This window comes from Saimiri boliviensis, chromosome 13, assembly GCF_048565385.1.
Source record: "Saimiri boliviensis isolate mSaiBol1 chromosome 13, mSaiBol1.pri, whole genome shotgun sequence".
Taxonomy (NCBI): domain Eukaryota; kingdom Metazoa; phylum Chordata; class Mammalia; order Primates; family Cebidae; genus Saimiri; species Saimiri boliviensis.
The window spans coordinates 15,404,223-15,418,425 of NC_133461.1; the positions used below are offsets into that span (position 1 = coordinate 15,404,223).

At 38.2% G+C, this 14,203-nt stretch overlaps 1 protein-coding gene across 1 annotated transcript; it reads right to left on the bottom strand.

Moving 5' to 3' along the window:
• Window positions 1-2,408: 2,408 nt before the first annotated feature.
• SERPINB11 (serpin family B member 11) lies at window positions 2,409-13,548 on the bottom strand. Its single transcript, XM_003926012.3, has 7 exons — window positions 13,381-13,548; window positions 12,351-12,410; window positions 11,054-11,182; window positions 8,680-8,797; window positions 6,043-6,185; window positions 5,216-5,371; window positions 2,409-3,269 (listed from the first exon to the last, which is right to left on the bottom strand). Exons 1-7 carry the CDS (start codon window positions 13,546-13,548, stop codon window positions 2,865-2,867), a joined length of 1,179 nt encoding a protein of 392 aa, XP_003926061.2. The 3' UTR covers window positions 2,409-2,864.
• Between the last annotated feature and the right edge of the window lie 655 nt (window positions 13,549-14,203).

Sequence of the window (14,203 nt, forward strand, 5' to 3'; positions counted from 1 at the left end):
AATTAGGCTTGTAGTTAGGATCAGTGCTTCTCAAACTATCATGTGCACACAGATCAGCTGGGGAGCTTGTTAAACTGCAGGCTCTGATTCCTTCCGTGAGTTTGGGTTGGAGCCAAAGACTTTGCTTTTCTATTTCAAACAAGCTCCCATATGAGACCAGTATTTTGGTCCTCAGACCACCTGATAAATTGTAAGGATTTGGATTACCATCTAGGCTTAAATCTTTTAATTCCTGTATCTGATTATGTTAGTGGTGTGGAATAATCACAGATTTTCTAGATTTTAGGTATAACCAGAAAGCCATGAGAACTGCTGGAGTTTTCATTCTGGGGCTAGGGATGGATCTTTCTCTAAGCAGCTTTATAGGGACAATAGGAGGGAAATACAAGGCTGCTTTTGTGGGTTTTTCCATAAGTCTTGCTGGTTTGTTATATTGTTTACACTGGCAGAGGCACAGTTTCTGTTAGCTCTTCAAAGGATGAAAAATAGCTTGCATTCACCTCCTCGCTCCCTTGGTGCCTGTGATGGTCAAATTCCGTGTGTCAACTTGGCTAGGCCCATAGATATTTGGTCAAATCCCAGTGTGGATGTTGCTGTGAAGGCAATTTTAGATGAAATTAACATTTAAATCAGTAGACTTTAAGTAAGGCCAATTACCCTCCATATTGTGGGTAGACCTCATGCAATCAGCTGAAGGCTTTAAGAGAAGCCAGATTAAGGTCTCATGAGGAAGAGGGCACTCTGCCTCCAGACTGCCTTCAGACTCAAGCTGCAGGATCCACTCTTTCCTGCATATCAAGCCTGCCCTGCAGATTTTGCATTTGCCAACCTCCATAACTGCATGAGCCACTTCCTTTAAATAAACTTTCTCTCCCTCTCTCCCCACCCCCAATATATGGAGAGACATAGATAAACAAATAGATAGAGAGATAGATAGATAGATATAGATTATACACACACACACACACACACACACATATATATAGAGAGAGAGAGAGAGGGAGAGAGAAAGAGAGAGAGAGAGAGATGTTTCATAATTGACAGTAGTGGCCATATATATAGTGGGAACTTTAATAAAAAGTCTGACATAATAAAAACCACAACACAGGACTCTATGGTTGTTTTCCAGCCAGATCAAGCCACATCTCTCTTGGAGTGTACTCTCATTCAGTAAACTCTCTGCTCTTTTTGCTAAATTGTCTCTTGGCCAAATCCTTTCTCTCAAAAAAAGACAAAAACCAAGGACTCCCACACTTCCAGGTGACATCCTCACAATGCTTAGGGTGAAGTGTAGGTACCAAAAGACTATTCTTATTTTTCCTATACACTTCACTGTTGCTTCATGTCTCTCCATGTTACCACAGTTAAACCCACTGTGCCTGTGGACTCCTGGATTATCCTGTGACACTGGCCAAGGCAGCTTCTTGTCTTTATGCCATGTGACAAATGGGCCTGGGAGACAATCACTGGAACGACCACGTGCAACATGACAGCCATTCAGTGCAGCAAGGAAGCTGTATGCTATTGTAAGTAGATATTCTTCAGCCTTACACTTTGCTGAGATTATTGCATGCTTAAAATTTTATAATATCCTTATTGAAGATTAAAGCAGACCATATTCTTCAATGCTCCAAGGGGAAAGGAACAGATTTTAGTGACTGCCACCACTGTCTGTCCTAAAAGAATGTTGCCTGTCACCTAGGAGGGAAGCAATGGCTGACTCAGGCCAGCTCTTGTAAGATGGGACTAGGGAAGGTATAACTGGGGGAATCCTGCACTACTGAGACCTCTGAGGAAGTTCCAGGAGAAAATATTCACCAAGAAGGCACTGAGAAGTCAGTACATGTTTTATAGCCACTCTTATCTGATTATTGCTTCATGCTATCCTGAGTATAAAAGGAAGCTTTCTTTAAAACAAAAAACTTCTGATTGACTTATGTCTTTTGCTGTTTTAAACCTTTACTTGCTGGAGAAGAGGGAGGAGGAGGTGGGAGAGAAGGGGGAGTAGAAGAAAGAGTGGAAGGAGAAGGAGGCGAAGGAGGAAGAGGAGGAGGAAGAGGAGAAATAAGAAGGAAAAAGAGAAGGAGAAGAAAGAAGAAAGGAAGAAAGAGGAAGAGGAGGAGGAAGAAGAAGAAAAAAGAAGGAGGAGGAGGGAGGGAGAGAAAGGGGAGGAGAAGAAAGGAGGAAGGGCAGGAGAAGGAGGAGGAGAAAATCTATTATTCAATTTAGTAGCGTAATTCAATTCAAGTCAAGGAATTGGCCAAAAATTCCACTAAAATATTGACTGAATTCGACTTCTCCACATTCAAAGTATCCTTTCATACGCCATTTGATTGCTGTCATATATTACAAGTCTTCACAGGCCTAAGGTATTTCATGGGTTTATTATTTTTCAACACAGAATTTTGAACTAAAACTCACCATGTTCTATTTACATATGCAAGTAAAACATTTTAAAATCCAAGCAAAGTTGAAGCCCTTCAGCTGGTTTTCTTTAAGTAGAGATGTCAGGTCGCTTATTCAAGATCTCACTGATATATACAAGTCAAAAAAATCTAATCCCTTAAAATTTTACTCACTGGCTTGCTCATGCTGCTGATTATGTTTTGATCATGTTACAGCACTCAAATGAGACGCCACAGATAAGAAAGCCAGAAAGGCTTTCTCACCTTTTTCTATGATTAACAAAGCCTCAGGTTTGCAACTCATGAAATTGTTGGAAGAGATCCTAGACCTATTTTGTAGGTGAGCAAACTGAGGCACAGAGGCGTGTGAGGTGTGAACAAGCTTTCTGGTCATGGAATAGTCACAGGATTGTCTCTGCACCTCCTCTGCAACTCTGAGCCTTGCTCAACCCCATCTGATTAGGGAGAGGCAAGCTTGCCACAGAATAGAATTGTGTTGGTATCAGTGTGCCTTATAAAGAACAGGAAGGGGTGGTTCGCCATGAACTGAGCTCGCATGGGTAGACTTTTTAGAGCGATGCTGTCCCCAGTGGCTGCTGCTGCCTCCGTGCCCTCTTCGCTGACATCCAGGTATGACTTGTGGATGGCTTTTGATAGATACAGGCCCTTGGCTGGTGACATTCCAGAAAGATCAGCTTTGACCTGGTTGAAGATATCTGTCACCCCTAGAGATTTTAACAGGGAATTTAGCTCATACTTCATTTCAAGTTTGAACCGAGGGAGATGTACTTCAACTTCTCTTTCCATCATGTTAGAAGAGCTGGTCCACTCGTGAAACATCTTCGAATTCAGCTGCTTTTCTATCTAAGAGACAAAATACAGATGAGCCCACATGAGCCAAACACATGACCTCTGCATTAGATGTCATTTGTTTTTTTCATTCTCAGTGTGAGTGGTTTAATTTTCCCTTAAAATTAGCCATTAGCCACATTTTCCCTTTTCTGTTGTCTGTTTCTCATCGAAATTTGATAATTAGTCTTCTGAAGTTTGTATCCTACAGTCTTCTCCCTCGATTTCCTCAGCATGCATGCTTCAACGCACTTCTCCCTGTATCGTCTCTGAGGTCATCATGCTCCTGTTTCCTGAATGAACTCAACTATTTCTTCTTGGTTCTCATATCTGAAACATTTCACGACACCCTCATTTATGAACTTGATTCTCGTTTGGCATCCCTGATGCCAGGATCCCCATGCACTCTGGTAGCTCTCATCCTCTCATGCCCTTCTCTGTTGCTGTCTCTGGTGGCTGCTCCTGAAGCTGAACTCTGGGCCTCCTGCGCCTCTGCCCAGCATGTCAGCTCCCATGTCAATGCTCAGGTTTCCCAAAGCAGCCTCAGCATGCTAACTTCTCATTCCCCATCCAGTTTCATCATTTTTTCGTAAACCTTTCAAACGCCCCCTCGAGCACTGAACTCTCCAGCCAGGCCTGTCCACAGCTCCAAACCACCACGCTATGTCACATCCCATCCTTCTACTCGGAGAGTTTAAAATGATTTTGGCAACTACTCCCTATCATGACAATATAAAATTCACCATGAAGTAAAGGTGGTTTTTCTTCCAAAGTGTCTTTTCCTTTTGTCTTTTTTCTGCCCACATCCAAGAGACCATGACTTTGCACCACAGCTCATGCTGCCTTGCTTTAAGGCATTTGCACTGCTGTTCGCTCTGCTTGGTGTAGCAGGGCCCCTGCAATTTGATTCTATTTTATTCTGTAGAATTCTATTCACCTTCTATTCATCCAGCAAGGCTCGCACTGAAATTGCTCTACTAGGAAACCCTTTCTGACCCCTTCATTCTAATCCCATAGTCTGCTTCTAGAAAACTTCTTGCAGAGTCTAAACTGTTCCCAAACTGCTTTATGTCTCCAAATATCTTTCACTCCAGACAACCACAAGCCCTCAGGACCTGATTCCCTCTGACTTGACCACAATCACAAGCGTACCTGTTCTCATGGCCACAGCTGCACTGCTGTTACTACAGCTCCCTCTCAATTGGTACCCATCTTACTTCTTAATCCAGATTATGTCCTGACCCTGCTCTTTCAAGAAGCCTTCCCTACCACCCAACACACATACACCCTGCTCACCTACACAACAGTGTTTTTGCCTCAAGCCAGCACTCCCTGGCTTAGAAGTTTCTCATTGTGTGGCCATCCCATCCACATGTATCAGCTTCTGCAGGCTCCCAGAAGTTCAGCTATTAGGACAGCCTGTTCTGTGCTGGGCAGCTTTGGCTGCAGCTGGGGAAAGGGGGATGGATCTAAACTCCTTTCACCACTGTGACCACTTATTAATGAGTGTGGTGCCCATTTCTCCACAAAACTGAGATGTTGAAAATGGTTAGCCCATGAAAGTACATTACAAATGGCTCAGAAATACTGCCCCTGAGAGTAAGATGGCTTAATCAGATCTTTCTACGCACTAGGAGCCCAAATAGCATTATAACTTTATTACTGTAGAAAGATGTCCCCCAACTATCAAACAACCAGTATTTCTATTTGTACAAAATATCACTTCTGCATTCATGTGGCTTTTCCATGTAAGAATAGCTTGTTCTCCATAAATACATTGTCCTGAAAGGCAGGGACCATGTGTCTCCCCACCACTTTCACAGCCCCTGGGGCAATTCTACTAAGGCCTAGATTGTGAATCAATGACTAAACTGATGTCATGAGTTACACTGTGTGTGTGTGTGTATGTGTGTGTGTTTGTGTCTGTGCGTTAACATGCACACATGCTTTAACTGCATTACCTGTTTTAGATTATCTGTGCCTACTGGAAGCAGAATAATCATGCTTAGTTTGTTGTTCACATACGGCAACTCAAGAACCTGCATCTGCGGCTCCTTTACGAAAGCCAGTTTAAATGTTCCAATCTGATACATCATTTCCACAGTTACATTTTTACCCTGCTAAGAAGAAAAAGATTATAATTAGATAGTGTATTTACCTACGTGAGTGCACATGTGTGAATACTGATTGCCTTGCATAACATGAATATCTGCATACACACTCTAAAGACATGGGTAAAATAGAAACTACAAAGTAGATGCCTTGTTATTTCCCTTTGCAAAGGTTATCCATTTTTTAAATTTAAAATAAGTCATGGTTAGAGACTGAATTGTTCTAATAATATGTATAGGGAACTTGGTCTACCAAAAACAAAGTCAGGGTTTCTAGCTAACATGATTTTTGTGGGAAAAAAATATATAGTATTAAATTATTTCTTTTTAATCTTTCTTCAAGAAACTCTCCAGAAAAAAAATAACACAGATAGCTTTAGTGTGCTGCTGGAGAAAATAACCATCGTATATAGAGAAATAATGCACCCATAGAACATTAAGGAAACAATGGGTTTTCTTCTCTGTCTGAGAATCTTAGTATCCCAAGACTCCAGGTGGGTGCTCTGTGATAAAAGTTACTGTTACTTAATAAAGGAAAAATGAAAATTTGTAGAAAATACAATAAAAAGAACCAACAGAAACCTAGACCAATATTTTCACTAAATCCTTCTAAATTGTCCTTAAATGATTATTGTGTTCTCCAACATTTGTCATCAGTCCAAAAATAAAATACTTACCTCACTTAGCTGAAAAGGAGTTTTAATCGTCTCTCTTTCTTGAAATTTATTTTGCCATTGTCCTTTGAAATAGATGGCATTAACCAAGACCAGTACAGATGAAGGGTCAATTGTGTCCTTTCCAAAGAGATTTGTGACTTTTCCTTGTATAAAAAATAAGATAATTGTATTTGGATTTGAACTTATTGATAGTGGAGAGTTGAAGAGTCCTAAGAAATTTAGAGCCATTTCTTTTTTAAGACTAATTGTAAATTTGAGATACCAGAAGAACTACTTTCATCTCTTGGCCATGGAGCCTTCTTTGTCAAATGAAGTTTATTTCAGAGAATATTGAATGCTTAGTTATTTAATCAGAAGATGGCACCCAGGGAGTAGCTAGTATATTAGTGATAAGTCAATTTGTCTTATGCCTAGTTATATCCAGTGCTTTCTTGTACATTACTGCTATTTAAATATTACTTAATAATTTCTTGTGGCTTACTTTTAATATTTACTAGACTTTATAGTTACCACCACTTCAGTACGTGCAAATATGTTAAGCATTTTTAAATACTTATTATTTTATACCCCAGGGGCTGTGAAAGTAGTGGGGAGACACATGGTCCCTGCCCTTCAGGACAATGTATTTGTGGAGAACAAGCTATCCTTACATGAAAAAGCCACATGGAGGAAGAAGTGATATTTTGTACAAATACGCACAAGTACTGTTTGTTTGATAGGTGGGGGACATCTTTCTACAGTAATGAAGTTATAATGCTATTTGGGCTCCTAGTGTTAAGTATTTAAAATACTTATTCTTTCAATGCACAAATATACAATAGCACTTAAAGTAAACACATATCTGAATATCAAGATTCATAAAATTATGCCAGGAATTGCTTTGTAAATAAACTGATCAAAATTAAACATCTAGCCCTGTTGGTGAATTTTGGTACATTGCAGTTTATAACACCTTTTTGGAATGTAATCTATTTTACAATTTGAATCATAGGAATATCTGAACGACAACTTTAAGCTTCATGAAGGTTTTAATTTTCATTGAACTTCTAGGCCTAACACAATCCTAGCATGTGATGGTAATATCTAACTTTAAGTGTACAATGTATATTTTTGAATGAAATGGTAAATAAAAATATAAACAAATGATGAAATAACAGTAATATTCTACATAAATATATAACATGTGAATCCCTAATGCACACCCATGACAGATAACACTAATCATCTTTTTACTCATGCTAAAAAAAATTAAGCATTTTCTAAATGCTGGGCACTGTTCCATGCACTGTAGCACAAAACTCAGAATATAACACAAAACTAAGCAGACAAAAATCTCTACTGTCACAGAGTTAGTGACTACTGGCTCAATTGTGGGCTTTTTCAAGTAACCTAAGTTTAAGCCTCAGACTCTCAGTACAGACTTCCCAAGCAGCTACTACCAGCAGATTAGAGTTAGCACAAGAGATGAGGCGTTTTTAACACTACTGTACTAAGTAAATTAACAGATATGAAAATATGTATATTCCTAGGTATTTTATTCTCTTTGTAGCAATTGTGAATGGGAGTTCACTCATGATTTGGCTCTCTGTGTGTCTGTTATTGTTGTATAGAAATGCTTGTGATTTTTGCACATTGACTTTGTATCCTGAAACTTTGCTGAAGTTGCATATTAGCTTATTGAGATTTTGGGCTGAGATGATGGGGTCTTCTAAATATACAATCATGTCATCTGCAAATAGAAACAATTTGACTTTCTCTTATCCTAATTGAATATGCTTTATTTCTTTTTCTTGCCTGATTGCCCTGGCCAGAACCTCCAATCCCATGTTGAATAGGAGTGGTGGGAGAGGGCATCCTTGCCTTGTACCAGTTTTCAAAGGGAATGCTTCCAGTTTTTGCCCATTCAGTATGATATTGGTGTGAGTTTGTCATAAATAGCTCTTATTATTTTGAGATACATTTCATCGATACCTAGTTTATTGAGAGTTTTTAGCTTAAAAGCTGTTGAATTTTGTCGAAGGCCTTCTCTACATCTATTGAGATAATCATGTGGTTTTTGAGAAAAACAAAGTGAAATATGTGTAGGAAAATGATATAATGTCTAGAATTTACTGCAATATAATCTTAAAGAGGTGTTGGAGAAAGGGTGAGAGATTACATGAATGAGGCCAGCCCTTAGTGAGAACTGTTACAGTTGAGTGATGGGAAAATAGGGTTCATTACATATTCTCTCTACCTTTGCATATCCCTAAAATTTTTCCTTAACCAAATATTTCTAAATTTAAAAAAATAAATATATCCTTGGTAACAAATATTTAACGTGTCATTTAAGAAATATTTATCAATATATATGGGTGTTTTAATTGTGAAAAGTAAATTTAAATTTAATTAATTTTAATTGCAGAATGGACCACACGTTTATGAAACAGAAATGGTGTTCACTCTCAAAGTCACTTTGTATAGATTATAGAACAGCTGATTGTAAGGGATATTTTAAAATATGGCCCATTCCTTTCTTGATGATTTGCCTACATCAGGTACGGGACTTCAGCCAACTTCCTCGTTAACAAGCCAACTCAGGTAGCTTATCAACACAACACAGACAGAGATTGGAGACACATATTGACTTATCCTTACCATTAGTTTTACTTTCAACCCAAGCATTAATTGTTTTCCTCGTTTCTTCTGTAGACTGTTCAAAATCCACAGTTTGCAACCTGGCTTGATACCATTTCTCAGAACAACTTAAATATTGCTGTGAAAGAAATGATAATTGAACAGCAATTCAAAAACAGTGTAAAGAAAACAAAAATCTACATCTTTATGTGTTCTAAAATTCTAATGCAGAGACAAAAGCAGTTCCTATAAACAAGTCTTAGAGGAATCAGAATCCAAATGTATTTATTTTAAATAAAACAAATAAATTTAACAAAATCCAAAACTCTTCTAAAAGGAATTTGCAGAAACCTTTTGTTGTTACTTCTGTCAAATGATAGGCTTTCTTAGTTTTAAAGTGTTAAAAGCAAAATGACAAACTGTAATACAAGGAGCACTTTCTGACTCTATTCCTACTCTTTCCTCTTCAAAGCAGACATGGGAGTTACTGCTCTCAGGTTATAGACAGGAAAACTGAGAAGTAGAATGGTTCAGTGACTTGCTTTTCTGAGGTCTAACAGAAGGTTTCTCCCATGACATATATCAATCTCCTCACAAGCTACAATAAATAGAATTAATAAGAAAATCATGATCTGATGAAAATACTTGGCATTTCTGTCAAATTTATGTAAAGTGTGAACAAAAGTATCTTAAAGAATGTATTATTTTGTTCACCTATAACATATCATCCAAGTGAAAGTGGTGTGCAAACTCAGTATAAAGAAATTACCTTTTCTTTTAACCAAAAATTCTTACTCCCAAACCCCTCCTGTGTAGCATTCTGGAGCCACCATGGCCCTAGATTTTTATAGAGCAGGAGATTTTATGTTGCCTTTCTGTCAAGACAACAGTGAAATCTACGTGGACCCAAATGAGATTGCCATGATTCAATTCCTGAGACCTTAGGAGCATACCTCCATAGCCCACTGGGACCCAGTGCCCATCATGAACTTAATAGGATGATACAAGACTTTGAAATATGGAAGATGTGTCTAGCATAGAATAAAAACAAAGCTTAACTAAGAGCAAAGTCTGGGCCTCAGCATGAATCTTGTCCTGAGCTGGATCCAATTGTGATTGAAACAACCTTAAGTAACTCTCCATAGCCCAGGAGATGAACGTTTTTCCAGCCAGAATCCTGAAGTAACAAGGTCTCTCTCATTACATAGTTCAAGACAATCTTCATGATGTGAATGAGGACCTTCTGACTTCAAGAACAGATGGCATCATGATCATCCCAAATCCACATTTAACTACTGTTATGTCTGGTTCACTGTTTTGAAAAGGCAAAGTCACGAGAGAAGGCACCCCAACTCGAAAGACCATGATTGTTAATCCCCACCACTCTAGACACTCCCCACAAATCATTCCCTATATGTTTACAGAGCAGTAAAAGAAAATACACTCTGAATATCTATAATACCTACCCCAAGTTGTAAATATTCTGACTGTCAGAAACTTATCACATCCAAGACAATCTGATTAGCCAGGCAAGGCAAGAACATGACAAATTCATGATTTCATCCAGCTTCACCCAGCTGGCATTTAAATAATCCTGGTCAAACAAAAGCTTGTATTTCACCTCAATCACAGCAGGTTGATGTAGCAATTAAAAACAGGAGGATGGCTTTGGATAGGGGTCAAATCCAGGCTTTGCCATTTAAATATCTCTGTGACCTTTGTCAACCTGACTTTTCAGAATCTGCTTCACAGTGTGTATGTAGAATTAATGGAAATTTTATACGCATATCTTAGCACAATGTGAGGATTATAGGAGATAAAGCCTGTAATGTGTTAAGCAGAATGACTGGCACAGAGTAAACACTCAATAAAGGTACAAAGGACCATGCTGTTGGTAAAGGGCATATATGGTGTTAGAATATTGGAGCTAGACATAACTAAGCCTAATCCTCTTATTTTAAAGATAGAAGTGACTTGCCCAGTTATGTATTCTAAATGGAAACAGAACTCCTTTCTCTTGGCTCACAATCCAATGGACTTTCAATGACGTCTTGATACTCCACTATTAAGAACCTTTGAAAAAGATACAAAGAATTGATTTTGTTTTTCTTCTGGTCCATGGGGATGGTTCTTACTTACTTTGTTTAGTGCTTCATCCCTGACCTTGGTTCTTGGACAGCCTTGGAGATCTTGCAGAAGTCATTTTTATGTGATATTTAGAACTTTACATGAGAGTTTCAGTAAAACCATTTCACTGAAACTGTAAGTCAGTGCAAAGTCAATGTCTTAATGATAAATGAATGTCATGTGACTCTTCTCACTCTTCATCAGTGTTGTGGTATGAAATTCAGAGGGTGCCAAGAAAGTTGTTGAGCACTCTTCCAAATGGGCTTACCTGATGGAAGGCCATCATCTTTGTCCCGTAAAGTCTGTTGGCAATGCTGAGGGCATAGTTAGAGTCTGGCTGGTTGATTTGAGAGAACAGGACATCAAACTCAGAATGAATTCTTCCAGCTTGAGAGCACTGAAGCATTAGTAAACAAAGAATGGTGTATTAAATTGCTTGATTTTTGCTATCGGAGAGTGATAACTACCTACAGAACAAGACGTTTGCCTCTGAATAAACGGGCTGAATATAAGGAAATGAGTTTCAAGCATTTTTTTCCTTGGATTTTGACTAGCACATTAATTTCACCACTCTGTAAGTTTGGTTGCAGTCTGTGTGCAGAATTATAAGTTACTGCATAATACATGTGTGCTCGTTGGTCCTAATGATTTAATTCAAAGGCAATTTTCATAAATAAAGAGATCCCAGTGGGGTGTTCAGGGCAATAATTCCAGTGTAACTGCTGCTTTTGTAGTTACAGAATCGTTTCTCTTGTCTCACACTTTTTTCTACGTCTCCATTTTTCATATGGTCATTTAATCAAATAGCTCAGCCCTTCACTGAACTGACTTTACACACTAACTTGCTCCTCAGTGGTAGCAATTCTGCTAAGCTGCAGCTTTGATGCATTTGAAAGATGGCTAAGAATTTATGGACATTATAGGGAATATGCCTATATTCCCTAAAGCATTCCCTAAAGAAAATGGTTCCTAACCCATGGACTTTGAACTTTTAATAGTAAGTTGGGTTCAGTGAAGCTGGTGTTCTATGAGTCTATATGCATTTATGTATTTTCTCAACCAATCACAATCAAACAGAAGTATTTTCATATAGGACTTCTATATAATTTTGATGTCAAAACGAATCCTTCTACTGGAAAAAACTGGAGACCATAGTCTCGGAGCATGTGGGTTAGACAGCATCAAGCCATGTTTTCCCAGCGTATAATTATACGGTCAAGCAGCATGATCCTCTATCAGTCCTCACTCTAGACAGAAAAGTCTAACACCACATAGACAAGACTGGCAGACTCAACATGAGACACTATCCATATAGGAACAAAAATGTTTGAGTAAGGATGGCAATAAATCAGGTAATAAAACCTAAGAAACTTTATTATAGTTATTGTTATCATTATCATTATTACCCACAGGCTGTAGTTTTCATCAGGAAGGTTAAAGAGGGACACAAAGCCAGTTCCCTCATGGGCAGAAGAAGGAACTCTTCTACTCAACACCCAGGCTGTTATTTCATCCTTCTCTTAGGTTAAAGAGCATTTGACAGCTCAGCAATAATATCATCATACCTTAGGTGAGTCCTTGAACTCTTGTTTTAATGAGTCTACAGTATGATTAAAATGAAGCACCTAGGAAAGAAAAATAAAGATCTGTTGGCGTCAGAAGAAATGTATGGTCTGCAAAGGTTGCAGTTTTAAGTATCTATTTTTCTATTTTAGATCAAGAACAATAGTGATAGCTAACTTTTAATAATGTTATCTTCCAAACTCAGCTCCTAAACTAAGTCTTTACATATCTTATTTAACCTTCCCAAGAACTTTATGAGTAGATACTATTACCCTCATTTTATGTTAGGGAAGCTATTAATAAGTCCAAGAGAGATCAAGCAGCTTGCCTCAGACCATTGTCAAGCTCCAGGTACTAATCTCTTATCCACTAGAACCTTCTGTTCCTACTGTTCTTAGTCTGTTAACTAGGGCAGTACCCATCTGGGGCTACGTAAGACCTTACATGGTTTCCCAGCACAAACAATAATAAGATTTGCAAGTATCCTAAGAGTTGTTAAGTGATATTCTCCTCTGATTTCCATTGCAATAAAAATATATCTAATGGAAAAATCTCCAATGTTAGCCTATATAACCTGAAAAGTCACCTTTCCTTTCTAAGTCTCAGTTTTTCAATCTGTAAAGTATGGATAACAATGCCTAACTTTTATAAAGTTCAAATGTAATCACTAAAAATTTTTAAACCTTGGTAATGCCTAAAATGGTATTACATTTATTATAAATTTAACCTTCTAGAGGACAATAATAGTAACTCTGTCACATTTAAATCACTGAAAGAAGGAACTCTAAACTGCAGAGATTTATTTGTGATACCACTGAGAGTAAGGAAGAGATCATGCATTACATTATTTGCACTACAGCATACTAAATTAATCAAACCATTATCAATTTTTAAGAAATATGCTCTACTCAATGTGGTTTTTTCTCTCCCAAGATGGCAGTTTTATTGATATAAATATAGAATTCATTTGGCTGACCCAGAGGGGGTATAAAAACTTCTGGGCCCTTGGTAAATCTCTGTGGAATTCCATACCTTCTCCAATTGCTCTGCACTCTCTCCCCTGGCACCAAGGAGGACCATGCTTAGAGCATAAAGTAGACTCAGCGGGGAAAAGAAGATGTTATCTCCTATGTTGTTACTGTTGAGCTCTTTGAACACATCAAGGCAAAATTCAACATTAGCTGTGCTGAGAGAACCCATTTTTATGCCAACCACTGCCTGAGAATAGAAGGGAAAAAATTATCACAACATCACTTGAAATGACAGCTAGGATCTGGAGTTCAGTTATTAAATTTCATGAGTTTAAGTATCAGGGCACACTGCTTCATGAAAAATTATACACCCTTATCACAATTTCTGAGAAGTTAGTAAATGCTAGAGAGGGAAATTCACAGTAGTTTTAGATTCTAATGAATAGAAGATTTACTATTCCTTCAGCAAACACTTAAAATCTATCTTACTATCATTGGTGTATATTTTTAAATGATCTAAAATGGTTCTGGAGCAAAAGATCAAAAGGAATGGGATCTTTGTGTTCTGAATTTTCATGCTTTAAGACATTCTTCTTCCTGGAATTTGTGCAGAAAAGTCTTGAACTGCACAAGATCAGCCAATCAAGATACTTTCCCAGTAGACTGCCCACTTTTGCAGTGTCACAGGAGGAGAACATCTCCATCCCAGTCATTTTTGTACAAACAAGTTGACAGCACTTGCAAAATTCCCTGCACATTTTTATCTCCTCAGTGGGACCTCATTCCCTGTACCCTCCATGAAAGGAAGATGATACTAACAAGTAGGTTCTCCCACAAGAAAGTGGTCAGAGCCCTCAGCCCTGAGACCACAGCCGTCATGTTTA